The following is a 23,629-nucleotide window of genomic DNA, read 5'->3' on the forward strand; positions in this document are numbered from 1 at the left end:
ATCTTGATTTTTAACGAAGGTTGGTCATATGATCCCAGTTCTATTCGTATTAACGGAAACTCGACTTGAAACTGAGCCAAATGACAAGTTGTTTGCTTGCAGACGGTCATCTTGATGACCGACTTGTCAAAATTTAAAGGATTCCGTGTAATTTTGTAGTAACTTTTGTTAGCTTTAAGTTACTTTTGGCTTGAAACAAACACAAATGCCCGTTTCATAGCTCATTTTCAAAACAGAAAGTCTATATGTATAAAAAGGAATACCGATTTATGAAAGTACTATAAAACGTATTCAAATTTCTTGATTTTATTACATTATTTCCGGTAAAAGTGTCGTGTTTTGTCAAATAGTTTTTGTACTTTTAATTTTTACATATTACAGATTTTCAAGTTTAAATTCAACTTGATTCAAGCGCATGCACATAGGTCGAGGATGGGTATATTGGGTATGATCGTATCCAAATCAGCTCCAATTGTAGGTAAAGATAAACAAATTTTAATGAATTGGTGAATTTTGAACAAGTTGAGATAGTTATTGTCTTTTTTAAAACCTAAGAAGTCACAAAATATCTTTCAAATTCGAGTGTGCACTTCTTTACGATAAAATTGGACATAGATTAATAGAAATGCGAGAAAAATAGGTTTGAAATTTGTTTCTTACAAGACGATACGTTTGACGAAGTTTATCAATATTTTTACTTTAAAAATATTTTTTCTCTTACTTGAATTTTCGGCGAAGAAAACTCGCGACTCCTAGAACGTAAACCTACTTTCAACTCTGTTTTTTTTTTTTTTTTTTTTTTTTTTTTTTTTTTTTTTTTTTTTTTTTTTTTTTGATGTGACTTGATGCCTTTTTAATTAAACTCAGACCAATTAATTAAAAGGAACTTTGTGTGAAGGAATTGCATGCAGCTTAGTTCCTTTTTGCAACAACGTGTCTCAGTCTATGTTTGTATCAGCCAATCAATACCTGATATCAGTGGCGCTTCTTATTTTATCAGATGCGCAATTATTTTATCACAGCCGTCTTTTGAAAAATTTCAAATTCATTTTTCACTTTGATTTTCCGATTGAAAATTTCTCCTCGGGATCATGATTATCAGTGAAATACGACTCAATCTGTTCTAAAGTTTTTCCCTCCGTCTCTGGAACGTAGAAATAGAGGTACAAAACACCGAGAGCTGTGATTGTTCCATACATGTACATGACTCCGCTTAAACCAATCCACACCTCTATGTAAAGATACGATTTGATCATGACGAAGACCACAATACTTGACCACGCTGCCGAAACTCCACTTGCAAGCCCACGGCCTCTGAAAATAAATAACAAATCATCAAAAGATATATAGGAGTTAGCTCCAAAATGAAATGGTTATTTTATGGATGTTAAATAGATATGATTAGGTATACAAAGGGCCCCACTCATTGCGCACTTAAACGACTTAAGCTCCAAATTGAATTTATTCTTTCCTCGTCTTTTCTTTATTGTTTTATACTACACGTTTTTGATCTCTAGGTACTCAAAGGCGTTGATGATCCATTTATGTTTTAGAACCTTTAATTAATGTATCAAACAATAACAACATAGATATATGTAAACACATGAATTTGAATGGCACATATTTTCGTGATCTACGACCCGTGATCGGTGCTCTTCATAAGGTCTCAGGTCTAGGTCCGACATCATGGGAGAATGCAAAAGTGAATTTTACTCGGAAAATACACTAAAAGTCAAAGCGAAAATAGACCTATCCTTTTAGTTCAAACAGGTGGCTGTTTACTAAGGGGGAAATGATAGGCTAACCATAGGGGCTTCCGAGGGTTCCTGTTTTACTTATTATTGCTATGCTTTATTACTTGCCTCCTTTGTCAATTGCAATCACCCGCTTCACATTTTCTCTCTATCCTTTTGGTCTATAGTTTTGTCTATCAGTTTCAATAATCATCCCGCTGCCTGAATGAGTATCTATTGGTTTACATACAGTTAAATGGACAACATTCAGAGTTATCAACATGCGAAGATCACCGTGGATTTTAGATTTTGATAACCTACACGATAGGAAAGACCTCAGACACCAACTGCCATGCCAAGAGTGCTGCACTAAATCCGGCGAAACAATTGATGGTGAGCCAAAGGATGACCGGGAGCCAAGCAAGAAAGGTTGTTTCCCGGCCTTTGAGATTAGCATGGTGGAATCCGATCCCAAACATGCAAAAAGCAATGATACTGCACGAGAAAATCGCGATTCTTCGCTTCCCAAAACGCCGCAGAAATAAAACGTTCATCATCAGACCCACGAAGATGAAGACCTGTGCACCTATCTGGAAAAAGTGGCAGAATAAGTTTTTAAAGAAAGAGAATTTTAATGTAAGAACACCAGGTCACAGGCGAATAATCTGGAATGACGACCTGGAGTTTTACGTTGTTTAAGAACGGTCCCTTAAAAGCCTTTTTTGCAATATTCGTCTCTTTTGTACAACCTCGCTGTATGACTTGTAATTTGTTATTATGGGATGAACTTGTCACTAGGTGTTCATTATTTTAGTTAGTATCATTAGTTGTGTTCATCCTCGATATGATACTGATAGCAAGGAAATGTAACAGACATCAAGCGAGCAAAAACTGACCAAGATGCCGAAAGTCGTGAAACTGATAAAAACGTGAACTGATTGGCAGCTGCTTTTTTATGCTATAAACGCTCCCCAGATTAACGTTTGATTGCTTGCTAAAACTTTCCGAGCTCAACTAATTAGACATTTAAAAACAAATAAATAAAAACTTATAAGTTCTGTTGATAACCTGGGCCTGATCTTTCTTCTTCTTGTTTTATCATATCCCCCTTTTCCTTATTTAGAGCGCTCAAACTTTGACGTTAAATTTGGGCAAACCTTCGGTGCTAAAAATTAAGTATACGGGTGTAATGCCGTTAGATATACTCGACGTGCCGTATCGTTCGAGTCTACGTTTCGTGCTCTTGCTAGTTTTTAAATGTTAATACCTACTTAATTGTGCGCAGAATTAGTGCATAAAGTTATCGAAATCGATTCACCTACTTTTTTGTTCTTTTTATGTGCTTTAAGTAGTGCCAAAATAAAAATGAGAGTAATGAGACATTTCGCGATTTTGCTGATAGCTTGTTATTTGTGCTGCGTTTCGTTTGTTTACTATGCAGATGGACAACAAATTTCCATGAACGAAAAAAACATAGATAGTGAAATCACCGCAAGATATAAAAGAGTAGCTCCTTCAGTGAAGGCCTTTTGGGGTGTCGCCGCTAATTCGACTGACTCAAATGCAGGCCTGGCTTATTTTCTCAAAAAAGCAGGAAAGCCAGTTCCTTCACCGGCAACACCGAAGGTAAACGAGGTGGACTATTACAATAAACACTTGGGGAAAAATTCAAGTAACAAATTCGAGTTGTGTTCGGCCTCGCAACCGATTCCTCGAGTAAAAAGACAGAATAATATCAACGATATATTTCCTGAAGAGGTGACATTAGATCAAGTGATAAACGAACGTAATCGATTGGCGGACGCACCAAATAACCAGGACATTTACCGTAATTTCCTACGGATTCCAACAACTTACTCGCAGGGCAATGCTATCGAAAATGCGGTTGTGCAAGTAGTTCCCGATGGTAACGGAGGCGAGGTGTTTTTGCCATCGGTGATAACGGCCGATATTCGGTCTATGCATTTAGAGCAACGTCGGCCTGGGATGAATAGCGCGATTGATGCACATATGACCGCGGCGGATAGAGTTAATGGAGACCATCGCGGACACTTGCTGGCACATTCTTTGGGAGGCCCAACTGTAGACTATAATATAGTTCCTCAGGCTGCAGGAGTTAATACGCATAGAGGCGGCTTTTCAGCATGGTATTTCACAGAGGAATACATTCGCAGATTTTTGTATGGTGTTCCACGAGGACATGTAAACTGGCGCCTGGCGGTTATGTATGAGCCGCTTCTTGGTACTTATCGGCCACAGGGATTTTGTCTCCAATACACTTGTTATCATGAAAACGGGACAGTCCACACTCGTTCTGATGAATACTGTTTCGCCAATCACCCAGATCGACCGTGTGATTACATAAGACGACCGAGAAATAACTAGATGAAACTTTTGCATTTCTTTATCCTCATGCAAGCTGCTTTCTTACATTCATTTATGAGCAGATAATAAACAACGTAGTATGAAGCAATAAATCCATGTGTAGTATACCTTTTAAGCGCTCAGTCCATATTAAACGCTTAGCTATGGGGAGCGTCTATTGATTTAAGCCTGCCTGCAGAATAGTAGTAAACTAGTGGCAATATTAGCAAATAGCGCACCGGCTCATTCGGATCTCACCGGATAGGGCCTCACATATTTAGAATAGATTAATCTGTGATACCTTGATTTAATGCTTCTGATATCGAACCACGGAGGACGATAATCTTTTTTCTATAATTTATTGGTTTACAGGTAGAGTAGTTTTCTCAAAAATGATATTTGAGATTTTCATTGAGGAGAGTTCTTTTCTCATCGGTGCTCATCTTTTTCGGTGAATTTGAAACGCGCCTACATAAAAAAATGTTGTAATGGTGATGCCATCAAAGCAAAAATTAATACGTCATATCAGCTGAGTTCTTTTTAGATTTTTTCATAACCTCCGGTGCGCCATCAATTGATAAAAATTATATTTTACACTTTAAACAGACTGGCAGCTGAGCGCTTTGCTATAAGACGAACGTATTAATGTAGAACTTTTCCGCTTGTTCTCTTTTGTGGATGTCTCTGTAAACAATAATAATTGATTAACTGCATGTAGTAATTTCAAATTTGATGTGCACGTGTAGTAAAATTTTGAGATAAAGTGAACTGATTTTTCATCTTTTTTTTTTTCTCACATCATTACCTTATTTTTTTTTAAACCCCCTGGTGAAAATTGGCAGTAGAATGTGTGTTCCAAAATACTATGGATCTAAAGCCGGCTGTAAGATTTCCAATAGCTTCTGTAGCCGGCTGTACAATTTCTTTTAGCCTTTTATAGCCGATGGCGATTAAGCAGCAGCCAGAAGATAAAGTTTATGCTAAACGTTACTAAATACGGATACTAGGACTTAGTTAGTTTTTGGACTACCGCTGTCTTTTTGTGCCCTAGTATCTTGATTTATTTTGCGAGGAAAGCTCCGTACTTTTGAAGGATGCCTGTCATTCTTAATATGTTGGAGCGCCTTCAATTTCTTATGATACTGTGCAATACCTCTGGTGTGAAATAGTTGCTCCAAACGCCGTGGCACGCTGCGGTGCGGCGCGGCGGGCGGGCAGGGAGCGCGAAACGCGCATTGGCGCCTACAAACCTAACAAGGATACGCAGGGGACGCATTGCGCAATGCGTGAAGTATCCCTGTTAGGTTTGAAGGCGCCAGTGCGTCGCCGCGCAATGCGTGAAGTATCCCTGTTAGGTTTGTAGGCGCGCACGAAGTGCGTGGTCGCCGCTCGCGCCGCTTCGATATTTAATCTCGCGGAGTCAGCGTTTTTCAACTCATGATTTTGAAACGTTTGCACACTCTTTATGGACCATCTCATTTTAAGATGAAAAAACAACATGTTTTAAAGGAAAATATAATGTGTGTTTTGTAAATATTAAGGTACATAGTTAGTACATGTAGTTCCGTATCAAACTTAATGATTTCCAAAGCACGCACATTTCTACACAATTTCTTATAGCCTTTTATAGCCAATGGCGATAAAGTGTAAAGCCCGGCGATAGGAACTAAAGCCCGACTGTATACTTTTTTATAGCTTCGTGTAGCCTGGCCATATGATTTGCTCCGCTTTCTACAGCCAGCTATATGATTTTCAATAGCCTTCTTTAGTCGGCAATAGGACCTCCTATGGTATTTTGAAACGCAGCTCGTATCGCCAATTTTTACCAGGGGCTATACCTCCCTACATGAACAGAGTGCAGCTATTTCTGTGCCAGTTCTTCATTGGTCGCAAGAAATAGGCTGGCATGATATGCGCAAATTTATAAAATCAAATGGAGCTATAGAGAGCACGCAAACTCTAGGCACATAGCTCATAATTAATTAAAACATTTTTTATAGTTCCGTCTCTCATAAATTCGTTAATTTATTATAAAAGCAACCAATTCTTCCCTACCTCCATCAACCAAGCAACATAATGAATTAGATGTTTACCCAATGTATGTCACATAGGAATAGATACTAAAACTTTTTGAACCTTTTAACGACGTGATCCTGCACTTTAGACTCACAAATAACAGAGTTCATGGTTTGCTACTAAAAATCTCACAACTTGGAGCAACATGTTCCGTTCTTTCTTTTGTTCATTCCCGGTGCTTTAAAAAAATCCAAAATAATTCCAACTTCTTACCAAAACTAGTTTAGGATCTACAGGAGAGCCCATTTTTTTCAGTTCACCGATTTGATATGGTCTTATAGCCCAGCAGTAGGCAGTTATGCAAATGATAAACATAATGCAGATCATTCGCAATGGACGGAGAACCCTCTCTTTTGCCATCTCCGTGAACTGAATCTTTATATAATCAAGATTTTCAAGTGAGCCATCTGAAAGAAAAATTATTTTAGATTTGTCTTTATTTAAAGTCAAACTCATCAAATGTTCAGAAGGTTTTAAGTAATAGATCCATATTTGTTTGATCAACCAATGGCAGGATTAAGAAGAAACGTTTTTATGAGAAACGCTCAAACTTGAGTATTTCGATTAACTATTCCGAAAAATGGCCTCGGAAAAACGTTGACGTATAGTGTATACAATTAATTAAGGTTTTAATTTTGAAATTACTTCTGATAGTTTTCCAACAATCACTATACAATTTTGTTCAAGATTGGGTAAGTTTTACAAAAATTTGAAATTTTGCGAATAATTAGGAGATAGAATTTTGGCTAAAACTGTCGGAACTGTACCGCAGTCGTGCACAAAAACTATTGGTTTGTGCGAATGTTACTTACTTGACACTAATTTCTCCAAACTTGAACTCACGGATCTCTCTGCGTGGCTCAGATGAGCCTGAAATTCCTGCTCAACTTCCTCAGGTTTGACCCATCCTCTCAACCAGCACAAAGCTCGCTTGGCATCTTCTTTTCGATTTTTCACAATCAGCCACGTTGGAGACTCTGGTAACTGTCGATGAAAATTAACAATAAAAATTATGCCGAGTGATGTATGAAAAGTTGTAAATCAAAATGTGAAAAATTACTTATTAATTGATTAAAAGATCTTGCAACTAGCCACGTCATAAAAAAATTAGGTGGAAATAAACAGAAATAACAGTTGTATTCATTTGCGAACTTTTAACGAGCGAAATTATACTCGAAGATCTTTTTTATATATGCAAGTTTACGAAATAATGGGCAGCGAAGTTATTAATTATAGAAAATTACATCAAAATTCTACAGAGTGTCACATTCAAACGTGATGAAAACGCCCTTCGGGCCCTTTGTAATGTTTCAAAATAGCCAGTGCCCCTTCATTTCTTCGTGCATGCAACACTGGCGGCAAAAAAGCAAGAATAGTTACATTTACGCGCTAAATCTAACTTCCAGTGTGTCTTTTCACCTTGGTCTATGATTTCGACGCTTTTTAAGACCATTTCGCTTTAAAATATCCTTGTGAGATCCTTAAGTGTGCATTAAAATCCGATCGCTTCGCTCAATTTTAAGTAGATATTAAATTAAAGGATCTCTGGAGAGCGCATTAAATTCTAGTCTTTGTCGAACAAGCACTGAAAGTTCTTTCTTCCGCGTTACTTTCTTCTCTTAATACGTGTAATTAAGCGTGACTGTGATGGCCCGGTTCGAGACCTGCCACCCAGACCCCAAATTTCCCCAAAACGCCATTAGCGGAACTTGAACTTACCTGACTTATGACCATGAACGTTATGATAGGGTATGCACCGCATATCAAAATGACCGTCCTCCAATCAAAAAAGTATCCCAGAACGAACATCAGGAGCCCACCTAGGATAAAGGTGAAATGATATCTTGTAGTATGTAGTATATATCGACGGTGTAAGTCGGCAATCACATAAATCGTTTGCGGTGTCTGAAAATCTCCGCCTCTATGTAATTTTTTTAAAGGAGAACAAATTGACATCATTCCTTGAAGTTTGTGCAGAATTTTCTTCGCACAGAGAAGAAAAATTAAGGCAGTTTTAAAGAATTGCCGTTGAGTAGTTTTCCGTTTAAAAAATAAAGTATGACAGGAATTCTACGACGTCGCAAACCGAGTTATGTGATTGCCGACTCGCACCGTCGATATGTATCAAGGTGGCAATATACTTGAGAAGCATTCTACGGTCTGTATTATGAAACCCTAAATACATCGATGTGAAGGAATAATTATTCTCTCGTGTCAAGGCATAGTCAAGGAAACATTAGATCTGATCTCGTTGAGAACTGAAAATTGTCTCCATAAATGTCATTTTCTCCGGTTTTTGAGGATATTTTTTTACCTATAGACGTTTTATGAACCATATTTAGCAAAAGGCTGCGAAAAACTCTAGGTTTGCAATTACCTTTGCGCAGCAAGTAAAATAGTAGTTCAAGTGACTAGTCACTGATAATTGTATACGCATGTATTCAAAATAATTCTAATTACACGAGGAATCCATAGCATATAAACTGTTTGTGCATAAATGCGTTCAACTAACAATAATCCACTTGAAGTCAAGTGGGCAAAATTTAAATTGAATGGTTTTGCAACAATTCTGTTGCAAAGTATTCTTTGATCTCTCAAATTATCCGACTAAGACGACGTACTCTTGTCATGAAAAAGATCTAATCGTAAAATGAGTAATCGATCAATTGTATAAATGATGAAAAAAATATGTACTTTTCGTTTTTAATCTCCATCTCACCCGTTGTTGAAAATGATTATGATAGGTTTTTATATTCATAAATAAAATTTGAAAAATGAACCTTGGTATTGACATCTCCACTTCATATTTAGTTTTTGGATGTTTTTGATAGATCGGCGTGAGTGATGATAATACACGAGTTCCTTCAAGCAAATAAAGAGGACATTCCATACTTGCCGAAAAAAATTGGCTTCCTCTTTGTCAACAAGAATCTTTCGTATCTCTTTTTTATTTTATTATTTTTATTTTATTGATTCATCGCAGTATCTTACTCTGCTTTTGCTAAGCATGTGAAATTTAAGGCGATTCGCACCGGATTCTGGCATAGTCAAACTGGCTTGCGATATACCGCATTGACAAAGTTAAAAATGTCGGCAGAATTCTAGCCCAAAAAATGAACGATAGCTCTTGCGCATATGCCTGAAAAATCATTCTCAACAAAAAAATTGCAAAATTCAGAGAATGAAGGCAGGATTCATTTTGGAAAAAAAGTCTCATATTCAATACAGTAATGGACCTCTGTATCGAATGCGAGGTTTTTTCCAGAGAGAGTCCTGCTGTAATTTTTTTGAATTTTGCCAATTTTTTGTTAGGATAGTTTCTTAACGTTCATATGCGCTGGGGTTAGTATCCTTCTTTGGGCTAAAAATTCAAAATCTACTGAGATGTTTTACTTAGTAAGAGCGATACATCGCAAGCGAGTTTGATCACTCCATAATCCGGAAGAAATCACCATAGTATACAAGAGAGTTCAGTACCAAACAACATGGCTGATATGGAAATGGTGGATAGGGTTCCTCTTAAATGCGGCTCTCCAATTTCACCGACGTAGGAGTGGATGGCCGCTTCGGTGAGGCCGTTACATAAAGCCATGAGTGTGGAGGCAGCGTACAGAGTGTAGATGGATTGGGCGAAGTATAAGATCATCCAAGCGGCGAAAGTCGGGATCGTAACGAGGAGCATGGCTTTTTTCCGGCCGAGGAGTTCTTGGACGTAGCCGGACGTGAGACTGGACAGAGGGTAAAAAATGGCTGGAATGCTCACTGCTCAACAGGAAAAAATCCCAATGTTACAATCGTTCTTGGAGAATGGATCACCAAAATGTGATAACGTCAACTTAAATGCATGATCGTTCGAACTAAATTTGCAAAAATGCGAGTGAAATATAAAATATAAAATATTTTAAAGGAGCGTTCGTAATTATGTAACGCTCAAGGTGGAAGGGGGTATGAGCCTGCGTTACAAGGGGTGGGCAGTGCTGCCGTGATAGCGAAGAGAGCAGTAAGTGCATACTGGAATGAACCTCGAGACCCATAAAAGCATGTGCTAACCATGGCTCATACAGAAATGCACTTACTGCTCTCTTCGCTATCACGGCAGATTGCTTGCGTTACGTGACTCTCTCCATTGATAATAAACGAAAAATAATTCAAAATGTATCAGCCTCGTTTTTCCGACAATATTTGTCACAATATCATTAAAAATACTTCAAATTTTATCGAACTTTATATTCAGTAGTTTTCTTAACTTCTGGGATCTTAAGAAGGGAGAGGGGTTCGTCAAACGTTGCTTAATTATTAAGGGCAGTTTGAGATTGCGTCAAGAAGGTTTACGAGGGAGAAAGGGGGGTCAAAAATGGCAAAAGAGTGTATTACGTAATTTATGAACGGTCCCTCATGTAAAACTCCTTCCTCGAATTTCTGCAATGGAAAATACCGAAAGTGGTTTGTGTATACATGGTTGGTTTGTGTATAACGACATTAAAGATGGACCCATATTTTCAGAATTAGGGAGGACTAAGATATGAATCTTGTGCTAAAGCCATACACTCATTGTTCGATGTGCGTGACTTAGAAACATAAAATAGTAACCCACAAATCCACATAGGTCAACAATAATTAGTACCAGTTGGGTCGATTGTTAAGGACAGAAAAAGTGCGTCAAAAATACAAATTTCATATAAAACATAAAATCGTGCAAATTGCAAACGACTTTTTTAATTTAATTATCGTTTGTTTTGATGGATAGACGATCAATTAAAAAAGGGTTATGACAATCAAACGTGTCAGAAAAAGTTTTTAACTGTTCATTTTGAGGAATTCATCCATGAACTTACCAAACCAGGATGCCTCGTCATCGTTCATATTAAGCGTCTCTGAGGGGTTTTTGTGGAGGGCACCGATGACCATGGTTGGCATCGCCGTATCAAGTCCTACTTCAATGAGCAGACAGTTTTGCATTAAAATTGCCAGTATCTATAGAACATTACGGCAATCAATGTGAAATGAAGTGTTCATGCAGTATGCAATACTAGGGATAGTGTCGATATTCTCGCGCAGGAAATTCATTGTTTTGACATTAGCCTTCCTTTAGGAGAATTTCATTTCCTTTTCATTCAAATTTCGAATATTAACCGACAATTAAATCAGTAATTAAGCTGTGCTAGTTCGAATTTAACGGCTAGGGGCCTGTTACTCGTACCCCAATTTTCCCAAGATCCTTTGTCCTCTGTTCAGCACAACAGAATCACGAATGAAGGTGATGTAAAATCGCTAGCCGTCCTCCCAGCCTTCATTTGTTTTGTCATTAACCTACCACGACACCCAAACTCGAAAAAAAGTAGAGGAGCAAAAGGCAGCTGTTAACGGTACAACTTACGTTTTCCTTTCAAAATAATTTCAACGAAATCTTGAGATGGCAATTAATTGCGAGAGAAGAGACGTTAAAAACAAGGAAAGAACTTAAATTAAGTGAAATTATGCATTAATAACCGCGAAAAGAGTGTTACTGGTAATCCCGTAAAATGTCAGTACTACCCCATTTCGTTGGATGGTATGGACACTTACAATTAATTGCGGTTGTACCGTAACATTTGGGCTAATAATCTAATTTATTGGGGTACCACCGCAATTTTAGCTCCTTAAGCAAGTTGTGTCATAACTCCTACCTCTTCTTTTTCCGTGACTCGCGCATTTTCACTATAAGAAGTTTGTATTGAGGTGCAAAAAGTAAAACGAAACTAATTTTGTTCTAGACCATTTCTATTTTTCCATTTCTCAGACTTCCTTATCGGCCAGCCTCGAAACAGTTGGATTGCACATCGTCAATGTTTAGTCGCCATAATGCACATTGTTAGTCGCCAAAATGACATGGCTTCTAGATATAACATTAAGACTTAAAGCTGTAAAGAGGCGCAGCATCAAAACTAACATTATAGTCGGTTGTTGGTCTACCAAACAGATAAAAATCTACTGCATACAATCCTAACAAGAAACACAGTACTAACCTGCGCAAACGCTGATCTGCTAAACATTTTGTGACGTGCGTGCATTTGTGGGTGCGTTTCTGCTGTGTCATTTTGCATTGATGAGCTTGAAGTCATATCTGGATTTGAACACATTTCTATTCCATCGGTAACCTATTATTCTTGGAGGTAGATATTAAGAGAGATATAGGAACAATAATAAAAAACTCAAAAGATGAGTGAAAAAATGAGATCAGAAGTTTGATGTGTTTTGAAATAGTCTACGATGAGAGGAAGAGAGGCAGAAAAAAGAAGGAGAGTGAGATATAGAATGACAAGATACATGAAGGTGAAGGTCTTTAACACCGGTGATGTCATCTCTCATGCACTTGACGCATAGACCGCCCAATTTTCGGTGAAATATCATTTCCCTTGCCCGTTTCTTGACGTAACGGTAAAAATTACTGACGATAAGTGAGTATGTAAGTTGATAAAAAGAGAAACTCACTTCCTCTCAGGAACGTGCGAGCTTTAATCAAGTGATAATGAACTCACGTTATTCAGGGTCCAGTTTTTTTGTACTTCATCGCAATTTTTGTTTGATCAGATGTATTTTAGGAAATGTATCCAATTATAACGACACAAAAATAAATTTTTATTAAACAAGCTTGTTTGATTTTTGACGGCTTTTTTAAGAGATAGCAATATTGAATTAGTAATTAAACAAGTTCTCGATTGCTTTATTCCCCACAATTCAATTCAGTCTCTTGCAGCATATGAACTGTGAAACTCCCAAAATAGGGGCTTGGAAGGCAAGGCGCATAAAGTGCAGTTTTTGCTATTTGATACATGTTTAAAGTTATGAAATTACATGGATTTTTATGACGGAAAGAAACTTCAAACTGACTTTTTGATGTTTAAAAATTGGAATTGCGGAGTGAATTTTTCACAGAATATGCATTGAGGCTAGTTTTACTTGAAATTGATTAATATCTCAATTTTTTCAAAAACTACACTTATGTGCCTTGTCCTCCAAGCCCATCAACTTATCTCGGTTTGCGATGTTACAGACTTCTTGTCAAAGTTTATTTTTTAAATGGAGAACTACTCAAGGTCAATTTTTCAGAACTTCTGTGATTTATTTTCTTTGGAATGATGTTAGCTTGTTTTCCTCTCAGAAAAATAAGATAAGAACGAAGATTTTTAAACACCGCAGACGAAATACGTGATTTGGGAGTTCCAACCTCGATATTAACCAGAGTGAAAGAGTTTCGGCGTCCGGCTAATTTCCCAGACATTGTGGCAAGGATCAGTGGCGAGGCGTGAATGATCGATTTTCGACATTTTCCCATTTAAAACTATGGTAAAGAATCGATTGTTATTATGGTGTTGCCAACGCCATATTTATCGATTCTTTTCCGTAAGTTTATATGACAGATAGGTCGATATATCGCAGAGCACGCCCGTCACTGGCAGGGATCATGATGTCTCGTTAGACAAGTTCAGATTGGATATTGTAGAGTTGCTACGATTACTAGAAGCTCTTCTTTGCCGTCTTCAATCATAATTTGTAAAATAAAGTAACTTGCGACCCATTCAATGGACTTTTTAATCGAGTGAGATTTATTTACGAGCAAATAGGATCTTTAAACAATTAATTAATCATTGATAAGCCAATTCTATAAATCTGAAAAATTTCCTCTGACTCGTAGGTAATAGTTATTCATTTATCATATTAGGAAGATTTGAAAAGTCATTTAAACAATAGTCACTCCTCATCGTTTGAAAATGCGCATTTATTTCAGGCAGGGGCCCGGTGAGTGCTAACGGAAAGGCTTCAATTAAAAAAATTATTGAAAAATTGAATATGATTTTTTGGGAGGGGATGGGTAGTCTTTATTCAGCAGATGGAATCTATCTACAAGGGGAGTTTTTGAGGGCATGTGTGTTCTGTTTCTTTGAAATGAGGTCATAGTTTGTTAATGAAAAAAGCTTATTATAGGATATACTCTACTATGCAACGTTTTATATTCAGTCATTCAGGGTGTCTGGACCTCCGTTGACCCTTCGTCTATAGACTGTACTTTTGCGTGGTGTTCAATTTGGAGGGATGGATTAAACATCTATGTTATGATGAGCTCGATGACTGTCTCTTGATCACATAAAACCTGAATTTCCTTTTGCAAATCTGGGATCAAAACAGCTAGGTTTATGAAATTGTGTTTAGTTGATCACCCCAGCATTACTATAAACGGATGCATTTGGAACTTACAAAGATGAAAAGAATGATAAAGTTCAAACTTTTAATTTTGTTCACATTTATTCTTCCTTGCATTACAACTGATCTTTACATGGTAATTATTGAGCAGCAGTGCGCATCCGGGCCTATTCTCAGGACCTGTTAAAGAGGCGTTTGTAAATAATTATAATTGTATAGACGGACAGTAAAGTTGTGGCGAGTATTGCTGTTATGATGTCCAAGCAGAAGAAATGGAAGAGCGTTGTGTCAGCCGTTGCTGGCCTCAGGTGAGATGCACCTCCATGTCTGGCCACGTGCTCTATCCAGAAAATTGTTTTGTCTTTTGCTTGAGATGTGAAATCCCGTGATATAGCTGAGTATCTCTTCATGTTGCGCATATAGCTGGAATAGGGAAAAAATCAATGATCCGTTTCACGAGTCTATACACAATTAGTTTGTAGACGTACCGTCCGTTCCGGGCTTAGAGGCTGAAAGTTCCGGGTGATGGAGCCGTATAGCTTTAACTGCTCTGGGTGCCATACCCGAAACTTTTGGTTTATGAGCCCTGAGTGCGAATGGTATGTCTATGTATCCCGTAAATTCGGCTTCCACAGCCATAGTTTTCAGTGTAGCAAGTGTAAACTTTATATGAATCAAAAGTAGAAATTTTGGTATAAATGGAATAAAAATAAGGTACCAAAGACCAATTTTTTAAAACATTGAAATATTTTTAAAAGAGAGGTAATTTCAAAATTTTGCAACTATACAGTTCCAACTGAACAGGTAAACTTCAAATTTAAAATCTCCGTACGTGGCCCATCGATCAATATTCTTGGCCGTTGGGTATTTTTTGCACTGGATGCTGCAAAATTATTTCTCTTAAGTTGTGGTGCAGTCGTCTCATTTTTACCTATTTTTTTCCAACTTGAAGACGCTTTTTTCACAACGAATTAAGTTTTAAATGTTACGCAAGATTAAATTGAGAAGTTGAAAAGACTCACCTATCATTGAGCAGAACGGTCTCTATGGCCGTTTTGATTTTTCTGTCGGAATAAAGCTCGACTGGGTCCAATTTGACCCCGATTCCAACACCCACCATTTTTAGAACGTTCATTTTCTGATCAGAGCCCCACGGAATTCCGATCGTCGGCACTCCGAAATGAACGGTCTCTTGGAAACTTTGACAACCGCCTTGCGTGATGAAAGCTTTCACGTTTGGGTGAGCTGCAATAAGCCACAAAGGAACGGACACGATTAAGTAACAGGAGAAATGAATGCCGTAGCAACATGGAAAAATATACCGAAAGGTTGAGACTCATCTTTTCAGCAAACACCGGTTCGGAGTCAAAAATTTGCTTTTCATTTTACGATACAAGCACTTGCTAAAAGTCTCGAGAACATTCGGCCAAAGATTCAAACACTATTTTCATCATTAATGATATTGCAAGCGTCAAAGTTAAATCGTTCATCATACTGGCAATAGCGTCGGCGAACTTAAATAGCAGTTTTTTCGAATTTCTCGTTCTTGCCCTTGAACTTTAAATTGTTCCTAAAGGGTCAAATCGTAGAATTTCTGGGGTTTTATCCAGCTACTAATACAGAATCAACTTCTTTTAGCTGCGGTGTAGTTATTCCAACCCCCCCCCCCCCACCATAAGTAAACTTTCGTCTTGCTGCGTCACATATTTGAAATGTGCATATTTTAAAACTACATATCCTACTGTGACCGTTCACGGTGATCTAGAATTGCGCGAAAGGTCTAAGAAAATATATAAAGATTTCGCGAATTTAGAATGAAGTTAAGGTAAGGTAAGTGTGGCAAAACAGGAAACAGTTGGAAAATAAATGCATTTTTATGTTAACGCCAGTTAAGGTTAGTTTGTTGACAAGACATCGATGTCTTACCTTATTATGATAAATGAAGTGGAAAGATTGAATGATGGTCGTGGGTATAATGAACTACTGACTTTTCATGGAAAAAATTATTTAAACGAGAGAAATGAGGCAACGTTGGAATTCTTATGCGGCGTCGAAACACAATATAGGCCTTTTAAGCTCTATTATTCGATGCCGCGATTATTCTAACACGAGTTCGAATAACCGCGCCAGGCACAGTGCAGCCGGCGCGGCGTTGAACTATATTAACGCCTGCGGGACTTCAGGGATACTTCGCGCATTGCGCCAAACAGTGCGGTCGCCGCACAGCCCATATTAGCGCCTACAAGACTGCATGAATACTTCTCGCATTGCGCTAAATGCAGTGCAGTCGGTCAGTTGGCGTGAAACGTATATTAGCGTTGTTCTCTAGGGCTCAATAGATGATGATCTTACGTTACCTAAAACACTTTGCTGCGGAAGCCAATTTTGAATCATCACGTTATCCGGCTGTCCCGCAATTCTGGTGCCATTTTCCCACTTCCAAAGCACTCGATACCCGGCAGGCAACTCTTTGAAAGCTCTGAGAAAATTTGCCACATTGTCTTTGTGTAATCTGCTGCTTAGTACATTGGTCCCTAGACTGAAGTAGACAACCCCTTTTTCTGCATCATCCAACCAGATTTGTATGTCCTATAAAACAAAAATTCAGACGATTGAAATTAATCTTCTCCTAATGCGTTAGCTTACGCATGGTTAGGTATCTTTTTAGGGGGAAAAGTGAGTATCTTTCCTCTACGAGATTATATTTGTATTGAGCTGATGGACACGCCATTTTTTAATCTTTTACGAAGAGGGGTGCCAGCATTTAAGGACGATGGCAAGAGCAGGGAAAAACTACCATTTTCTGCTTACTCTACAAGTCTGTAATGTAACTCAATCCTGTGAAGCCGCACTGAAAAAAAAATATTGGTGTCCTGAACAATCGTATTGAGTTCAAGTGAAATTTGTGGACGGCACCAATTTTTTTGCGTCCGCAAACCAATAAATTATGCCCATGCACCAACCCTATTTGTTACATAACAAGTCTAAAATTTGCATGGAGGGCATTTCGGAATAGTTAGGACCGGGCACAAATTTATTTGTTCTGTGCACAAATTTATTTGTTCTGTACGCAAATTTATTAATACCACCAATAATAAATTTGTTTCAAATTTCCGTTACTTTTTTTCGTCAGTTGGAAAGGTAATGGCGTCGAGTTCGCGTCGTTCGTTGTTCGCGTCGGGAAAATCAAGAAGACTTTAATATAAAAGTGGATTATTAAATTAAAGACTGTTTTAAAATTACCGCGTATACCTCTCGTGGCCGTTTGTGCATCATTCATCGGATTTTCCTAACCCCTAATCATTATTGCTTGTAAACAAACAAGAAGTTAGCAGACCATCGACAGCTAACGTCCTTGAGCCGGTCGTAAACCCACCAAATTCGGTCGGTAATGTGCATTTGGACGTGAAAATCTCAAAATTCCGCTCATTCTCTTCGCATAGGTAATAAGTTCTTCCGGAAAATGGATCGTTCATTCAAAACGTGCCCCTTTATCCCCAGTGTTGTGGCTGCATCATTCATAGCCGTTCTGGTTCCAGTGCTATATCGTGTGTCCTCCTCTCGAATAAAATTGATTATCATACTGCTTTTTGCTTCTCGATTAGCTATTATACAAACCTCACTTATGTGTGCCCTGCTTTGAGTGTATTAATTAACCAATGGATTACCAAAGTTGGATTTGCAGAAGGATCTCACAACTGATCTATTGCGAGTGGTGAGTCGTATATTTAGTTATCCTTTTAATGCTCAAGCAATATCTTCTATTCCAGATTCAAATGCATTAACATTAAAGTCCACTCATGAAAAAATGGACCACTTCTAGGTATAAAATACGATCATTTTCGAAAATTTCTGCAAGGCACTTCAACCTTAATTCTGTCATTTAAACAATACCTCCCTCTCTAATTAAATACTAATCGCATGCAGCATCTTGAAATATCTTTATTGAATTTTGAATTTCTAATACGTTTCACATTCATTTTTTAAATGAGCTATCATTTCTATCCAGTGGTACACCTTCTACAAGCGCCGCTGAACACCCCACAAGAGCCGTGCAATAGATCTCGAGTTAGGTTAGGTTAGGTTCCAACAAACTTATTTGGACGGAGTTAAACAGAAAGGAACCAAGCCACATCGTGATCGAACCGAGAAAAAGAGGCTTAAAGTTTGGCTCCTGCATAAGACTCAATGTAAAAGATAAACTTCAAGTTCAATTTCTACAAAATTTTCTCCATCAAAAACTTTGAATTTTTGGCGATCGATAGTAGAGTAGTAGTTGAGTTCAAAACCACTCATAACTCAATTTTTTCCAAAATGTTGGTTGGTTCCTTTCTGCTTAACTCAGTCCATTTGTGCCCAGCGTAAATTTAATTGGTGACGGGCACAAATTTATTGGTGACGGGCACAAATTTAATATTTGCGTCCGACCAAAATCCAAGTTTGTATCCGGCACAGAAAAAACTTTGAGTGCGTTTCACACAAATATGAGTTGGTGCCGTACACCCAAATTTGAGCATACAACACTAATATTTTTTTTTCAGTGCGGTTATCAGACGCGATTTGAGTCTTTTTTTATGTTTTTGTCCGGAATGAAGGGAGACGTCTCCGCAATTAAACCGGCAGTACAACATTGCCCCAAACTTAGAGTAAAATCTGTCCTGCGTTTAATTTATCGTGAGCATGTGTAAATTATTCTACACATTCAAGTGTGAATAGAGTCGGTGACGAATTTTGCCATTGTGAGTGGCGAAAAAAAATTGCTAAATTACGAGTTTATAGTTGAATATTTAATGTTATGATAATTTAATGAATCTAGGTTATTGCCCGGTGAGATCTCACATGATCCTAGCTCTTTGAGTAAGTATATAAAGCTGCTTAAATTAAAGCAGCGTGCATTACTAGATGGCCAAAAATACGCGCAGAAGTCACGTCAGCGGAGCGAAGGTGAATTCAGTGCTGTTCTATGACTCACGAGGGACATGTTGAAAAAGGAGATTGAGAATCATCAAGAGGAGAAAAAAATTTAATATAAACAGAGATCTAGTGCAAGTTCTTTAGGTGCAGATGAAAATTTTCACAAAATTATCTCGAAAAAGTTGCCAGTTCAACGTCATGCTTTAAACGGAACTATGTTTGCGAATGAAGTATAGCAAAAGAACCTAAGTACGTAAGCTATGCATGACCCATAATTATGTCCTATTGATTTTATTCGTTCGTACATAGTTCCTTTAGTATGAATGTGACTAGTTAATCCATATTCAAAGACTTTTTTCGATATATTGAGCTACAATTAAATTTGTGAGAAATTGTAGTCTCTCACTATCCAAGGAGCGCATTTGGTCAAAATTCGCGAATTACGGCGACTTTGAGGAAACGGAAAGTCTACTCCTCAGTCCATCTTGTAAGTTTTTTATCCGAATTCGAAGGTTGGCAATGACTCTGTTCCAGATATTCTGCTTGGGAAGGTTTTGCGTGCCTTTTTAAACCCTACGACCTCCATAGAACGCAATGTTCATTCATTGATACTTTATATTCCGTAACAATACAGTATATTCGTCTCTAACAAAAGATGAGGTCATTATTGATTGGCCCAGCGATGAGCAGCTGAACTGACTACTGACTTGGATACTGACTAGGAGGCCCTTGGTTCGAATCCCTGTCAGGGTGATAGAATTTGATGAACTCAGATCTTATGACTTTGGAGGAGCATCACTGTTCGGATGCTTGCTCTCTCTCTCTCCCTCACCCCTCCCCTCCATTCCTCTCCTCCCTTCCTCTCCCTCCCTTTCTCTTTCTCCCTTTCTCTTCCCCTCCTCCCTGCCCTCCGGTCCTCCGTTCCTCCCCTCCCTGCCCTCCCTTCATCTTCCTCCCTTCCCCTCCCTCCTACCCTTTCCTCCCATCCTCTTCCTCCCTTCTTTTCCCTCCCTCCTCTCCCTCCCTTCCTCTGCCTCCCTTCCTCTCCCTTCCTCCTTCTCCCTCTCTTTTATCTGTCCTTCCTCTTCGCTCTTCAATTCCGCCCGTTGGGCCCTCTCCGGTGAAAGAGGACGCTTGAAATAGCTAAAAGGAAAAAAAAATAAGTAAGTCAGCTTTTCCTCACCTGAGGAAGTTTCTCAAGCGGTCTGATATGCAGCGGCCCAACCTCGATGGTATTTGGCGCCAACAAGCGCGGATAGTAGTAGAGGGAGTTGGAGGCCAAAAAGGCGAGGCTGACGTCGCCCCAGCAGTCGACATCGGCTTGGGTGGCGGGCCTTCCGGTGGCCTCGCGGACGTAGTCCCGAACGGAATCCTCCATGGCCACGCGGAACTGCCACGTGAGGATCGACGAGGAGACCCAATTTTCGAGCCGCTGCCAGAGGCTCATCCTATCGGTGTAGCCATTGAGGAGGTACGGCGAGAAGGAGCCGTGGAGGATGCTGCCCATGTGCCCCTCGCCGAAGAGATCCGGTCCGGAAACCGTCGAGAGGGTGATGAGAGGGGCCCGCTCCTGGCCCAGCACCCGACGCACGGCGCATCCGTACGGCAGGAAACATGACTCCACGATGATGACGTCGAACTGGATGTTGTCACGTTTCAACTGCCTGGAAACAGAGACGAATGAGATCCCTACGAGTAAGGGACAAAGTTGGTAAGGGAGCCTTTGAACAGCGGCTGAAATAACTCCGGCCGTGGAAGCCGTACTTACAAGCCAAATGGACATCCGTCCGCGTTCCGGGCCCAGAGACTGGAAGTTCTGGGCGTAGCACCCGGAGTAATCGAAGTTACGGCTCCAGAAAGAAAAGCTCTTTTAGATTAACTAAGCGGGTTTGTAAAGTAGTTGACTGGTACCAAAAGTTGTTTTCGAGGAAGAACGAATCTTTGTCTAAAAGCCCCAAAAAAAATTTAATCTTGCTCAAAATAAGTAAACTAAACATTTAGAGGGGTTTTTAATAAGTACAAAAAGTAACTTACTGTTGAAATTGCAAAAATTGTTCGCTTAAGTATTGCCGTTTAGCACACTCGCTGATCAACCTGACTCCCGGAACATTATCCCATTTGCTGACCTCCTTCACCACGTCGCTGTCACTTAACTCCTTCGCTTTTTCTCGAAGATACTTGTAAGTAAAGGACGCGTCCACATGTGTGTAGTTAGATCCTAATCCCTACAAAATCGAAACATACGAAATTACAAATTATATTTACAAGAGCCCACATAAACATAATCATGCATGCATGTCTTTTAAAAGTACCTGCGTATTATTCCATAAAATATGGTGTTTATACGGATCAGTTAGTACGGTCCTGTCCAAGGATTAGCGACTAACAGCCATGGCAACATTCATATAGCACACTTGAGAAGTGTTTACTCAGCTAACGTCGTCAAATGTAAGAATTTTTCTCACAAGTGTGGGTGTGGATTTGTTTTGAGACGAATCAATCTCATTCTTACGGGACATGGATCATTTCCGTTTTCTCCTTCTTCAGATATAAAACATGTCAGTCGAAAGACGAGTGTTCCGTACATTCACACGGATCACAATGGGGGTTTGAGATTATATAAATCCGTTATAATATTTAAATACCGTAATTTAAGCATTTATTAAAAATTATAAAAGTCATGACTCACATGAAAGTGACCACATAACGTTACAATATAATGTAACTTTTAGGCCTCATTCCCCCTTTCAACCTCCTCCAAAACTCAATAAGTGTTTTAACATGAAAATAGCAAGAAACAAAAGTGCATCCCATAAGCGTAACACTCGTGCAAATGAAAGCGTGAAGGTGCAAAATTTTGGCACCTCCATTACCATCTATTTTTAAATTAGTATTATTAGCATTGATGACAACCACCAAAAGCTATTTATAATATATATTTTCTAACCTGTCGCAGTGAAAATTAATATTCGACTTACTGTGATAAAATTTGGAGTGACTGCAAAAACACTGTGTCCTTTTGCAACCAAAGCCTCGATCAGAGCATTTATCGGTAGTTGATGGCTGTGAAGTGGGCTTGGGAACAAAATCAAAATTTTGTAGGCATTTATGCAGGGCCCTAGAATCAGCAAGGCTAGAAAAATTTTCCGCATATTGAAATCTTCAGCGAGCTGTCAAATGTTAGGAACAAAAGCTAATCTTTTATTTTCAGCGCAGTATATGGTGTAACTATTTGAGACTATCATTAATTCGCTTAGTTTTAGGATGTCGGATGTTTTTTCAATTATGATAATTTAATAGACAGCTGTCTAAAATGTAGGAATATTCAGTGGGTGTACAAAACAGCAAAGGTTCCGGCACGGCATTCGTAACATGAATTGAATCCATCCGGTTTGTTCACAAAATTGACACTTTTTTCGATCCATTTTTGCATATTTTCAATGGTTAACTGTTGCTAATTTACAACGTGAAATACATTGAATTTTACTGGGTTTGAAATTGACGTTGCATCGTTCGCAAATTAAAGCAAGTTGTTTCGTATTTACAGCATATATGCTACTGTTTTTTTGCGGAGTATTTTATAATGATTCGAACACATGGTTTTCCGACGACTATTTTAAAAATCATTTCACGTATATTACGCGCCCAAAAACTTACGAACACCTCCTGGAAAATTAGTACTGTTCAATTTGCGGTTAGGTTGTTATCGTATTCCTACACGTTGTAAGTGCGCTACGGAACAGCCGGTTTGCAGTATCAAGCTGAGCCTCTTAAAATGAGTTTATGTAACCACGTAATCTTCCTTATCTTGAAAAAAGTTCTTCTTCTTTAGTTCTCGCAGACTGAACGGGTCTGATCCAACCTATTTTATATTTCTAAAATGAATCAAACTCTGGGCATCGGTTATCGGTTAAATTAAGATGAATACCGAATTTTATCATGAGAGTGCCGGCAGGCTCGCCACATCCCATCTCAGGCCCTGGTACCAGTTTTAAGGTCCGGGCCCCAATCACGGAGGGATGGGGTATCCGAGGGGCATCCCCCGAGAAATTTTAGAATTTACACGACTAATTGGACGCATCTTGAAGCTTCCATAAAGAATTTTTCCATCAATTTCTGCGGAATAATTATGTTTTTTTTTATACTTTCAGCACAAAATACTTGCGAATTGTTGCATGAGCCATTGAAGTCGAGGATGCCCAGACTCTTAGCATCTGACGACGGAAGAAAATGAAACGCAGTTACTAAAAATATCCTGTACTGAAAATCTTGAAAATTGATAGAAATTTTCCAAGAAGCATACTTCTTTGAAAATTTAAGAAGAATTCTACAGTGCCCCAGCGTGTATTTGAAAATCTATT

The 23,629-nt window shown here is 38.7% G+C and overlaps 3 protein-coding genes across 3 annotated transcripts in view; 1 reads left to right on the top strand and 2 right to left on the bottom strand.

Moving 5' to 3' along the window:
• Positions 1 to 311: 311 nt before the first annotated feature.
• The window catches only part of LOC109041346 (uncharacterized), a 38,036-nt gene continuing 14,718 nt past the window's right edge, over positions 312 to 23,629 (bottom strand). Inside the window, exons 9-16 of the mRNA XM_072306592.1 lie at positions 12,179 to 12,310; positions 11,009 to 11,147; positions 9,651 to 9,935; positions 7,893 to 7,993; positions 6,986 to 7,157; positions 6,387 to 6,580; positions 2,055 to 2,323; positions 312 to 1,314 (exon numbers count right to left, since the gene is read on the bottom strand). Coding sequence (XP_072162693.1) covers positions 1,053 to 1,314; positions 2,055 to 2,323; positions 6,387 to 6,580; positions 6,986 to 7,157; positions 7,893 to 7,993; positions 9,651 to 9,935; positions 11,009 to 11,147; positions 12,179 to 12,310 — 1,554 coding nt within the window. The 3' untranslated portion in view covers positions 312 to 1,052. The remainder of the gene's footprint in view (positions 1,315 to 2,054; positions 2,324 to 6,386; positions 6,581 to 6,985; positions 7,158 to 7,892; positions 7,994 to 9,650; positions 9,936 to 11,008; positions 11,148 to 12,178; positions 12,311 to 23,629) is intronic.
• On the top strand, positions 2,346 to 4,736 carry LOC140224241 (uncharacterized). Its single transcript, XM_072298242.1, has one exon. It carries the CDS (start codon positions 3,099 to 3,101, stop codon positions 4,116 to 4,118), a length of 1,020 nt encoding a protein of 339 aa, XP_072154343.1. The 5' UTR covers positions 2,346 to 3,098; the 3' UTR covers positions 4,119 to 4,736.
• On the bottom strand, positions 14,438 to 23,029 carry LOC109041340 (UDP-glucosyltransferase 2). Its single transcript, XM_019057675.2, has 6 exons — positions 22,247 to 23,029; positions 21,303 to 21,493; positions 20,452 to 20,932; positions 16,712 to 16,943; positions 15,377 to 15,599; positions 14,438 to 14,777 (listed from the first exon to the last, which is right to left on the bottom strand). Exons 1-6 carry the CDS (start codon positions 22,418 to 22,420, stop codon positions 14,528 to 14,530), a joined length of 1,551 nt encoding a protein of 516 aa, XP_018913220.2. The 5' UTR covers positions 22,421 to 23,029; the 3' UTR covers positions 14,438 to 14,527.

The sequence above is a fragment of the Bemisia tabaci genome, chromosome 1 (assembly GCF_918797505.1).
Source record: "Bemisia tabaci chromosome 1, PGI_BMITA_v3".
In the NCBI taxonomy this organism is placed as follows: Eukaryota; Metazoa; Arthropoda; class Insecta; order Hemiptera; family Aleyrodidae; genus Bemisia; species Bemisia tabaci.

What these genes read in the sequence shown, in the direction of transcription:
- LOC109041340 (XM_019057675.2), bottom strand. Translation starts at nt 22,420, where the DNA reads ATGCGGAAAATTTTTCTAGCCTTGCTGATTCTAGGGCCCTGCATAAAT. An exon ending in CAATTTTTGCAATTTCAACA is followed by an intron (nt 20,933 to 21,302) that starts GTAAGTTACTTT and finishes CTCTGTTTCCAG; the next exon opens with GCAGTTGAAACGTGACAACA. An exon ending in TCCGCAGCAAAGTGTTTTAG is followed by an intron (nt 15,600 to 16,711) that starts GTAACGTAAGAT and finishes GGCTTATTGCAG; the next exon opens with CTCACCCAAACGTGAAAGCT.
- LOC140224241 (XM_072298242.1), top strand. Translation starts at nt 3,099, where the DNA reads ATGAGAGTAATGAGACATTTCGCGATTTTGCTGATAGCTTGTTATTTG.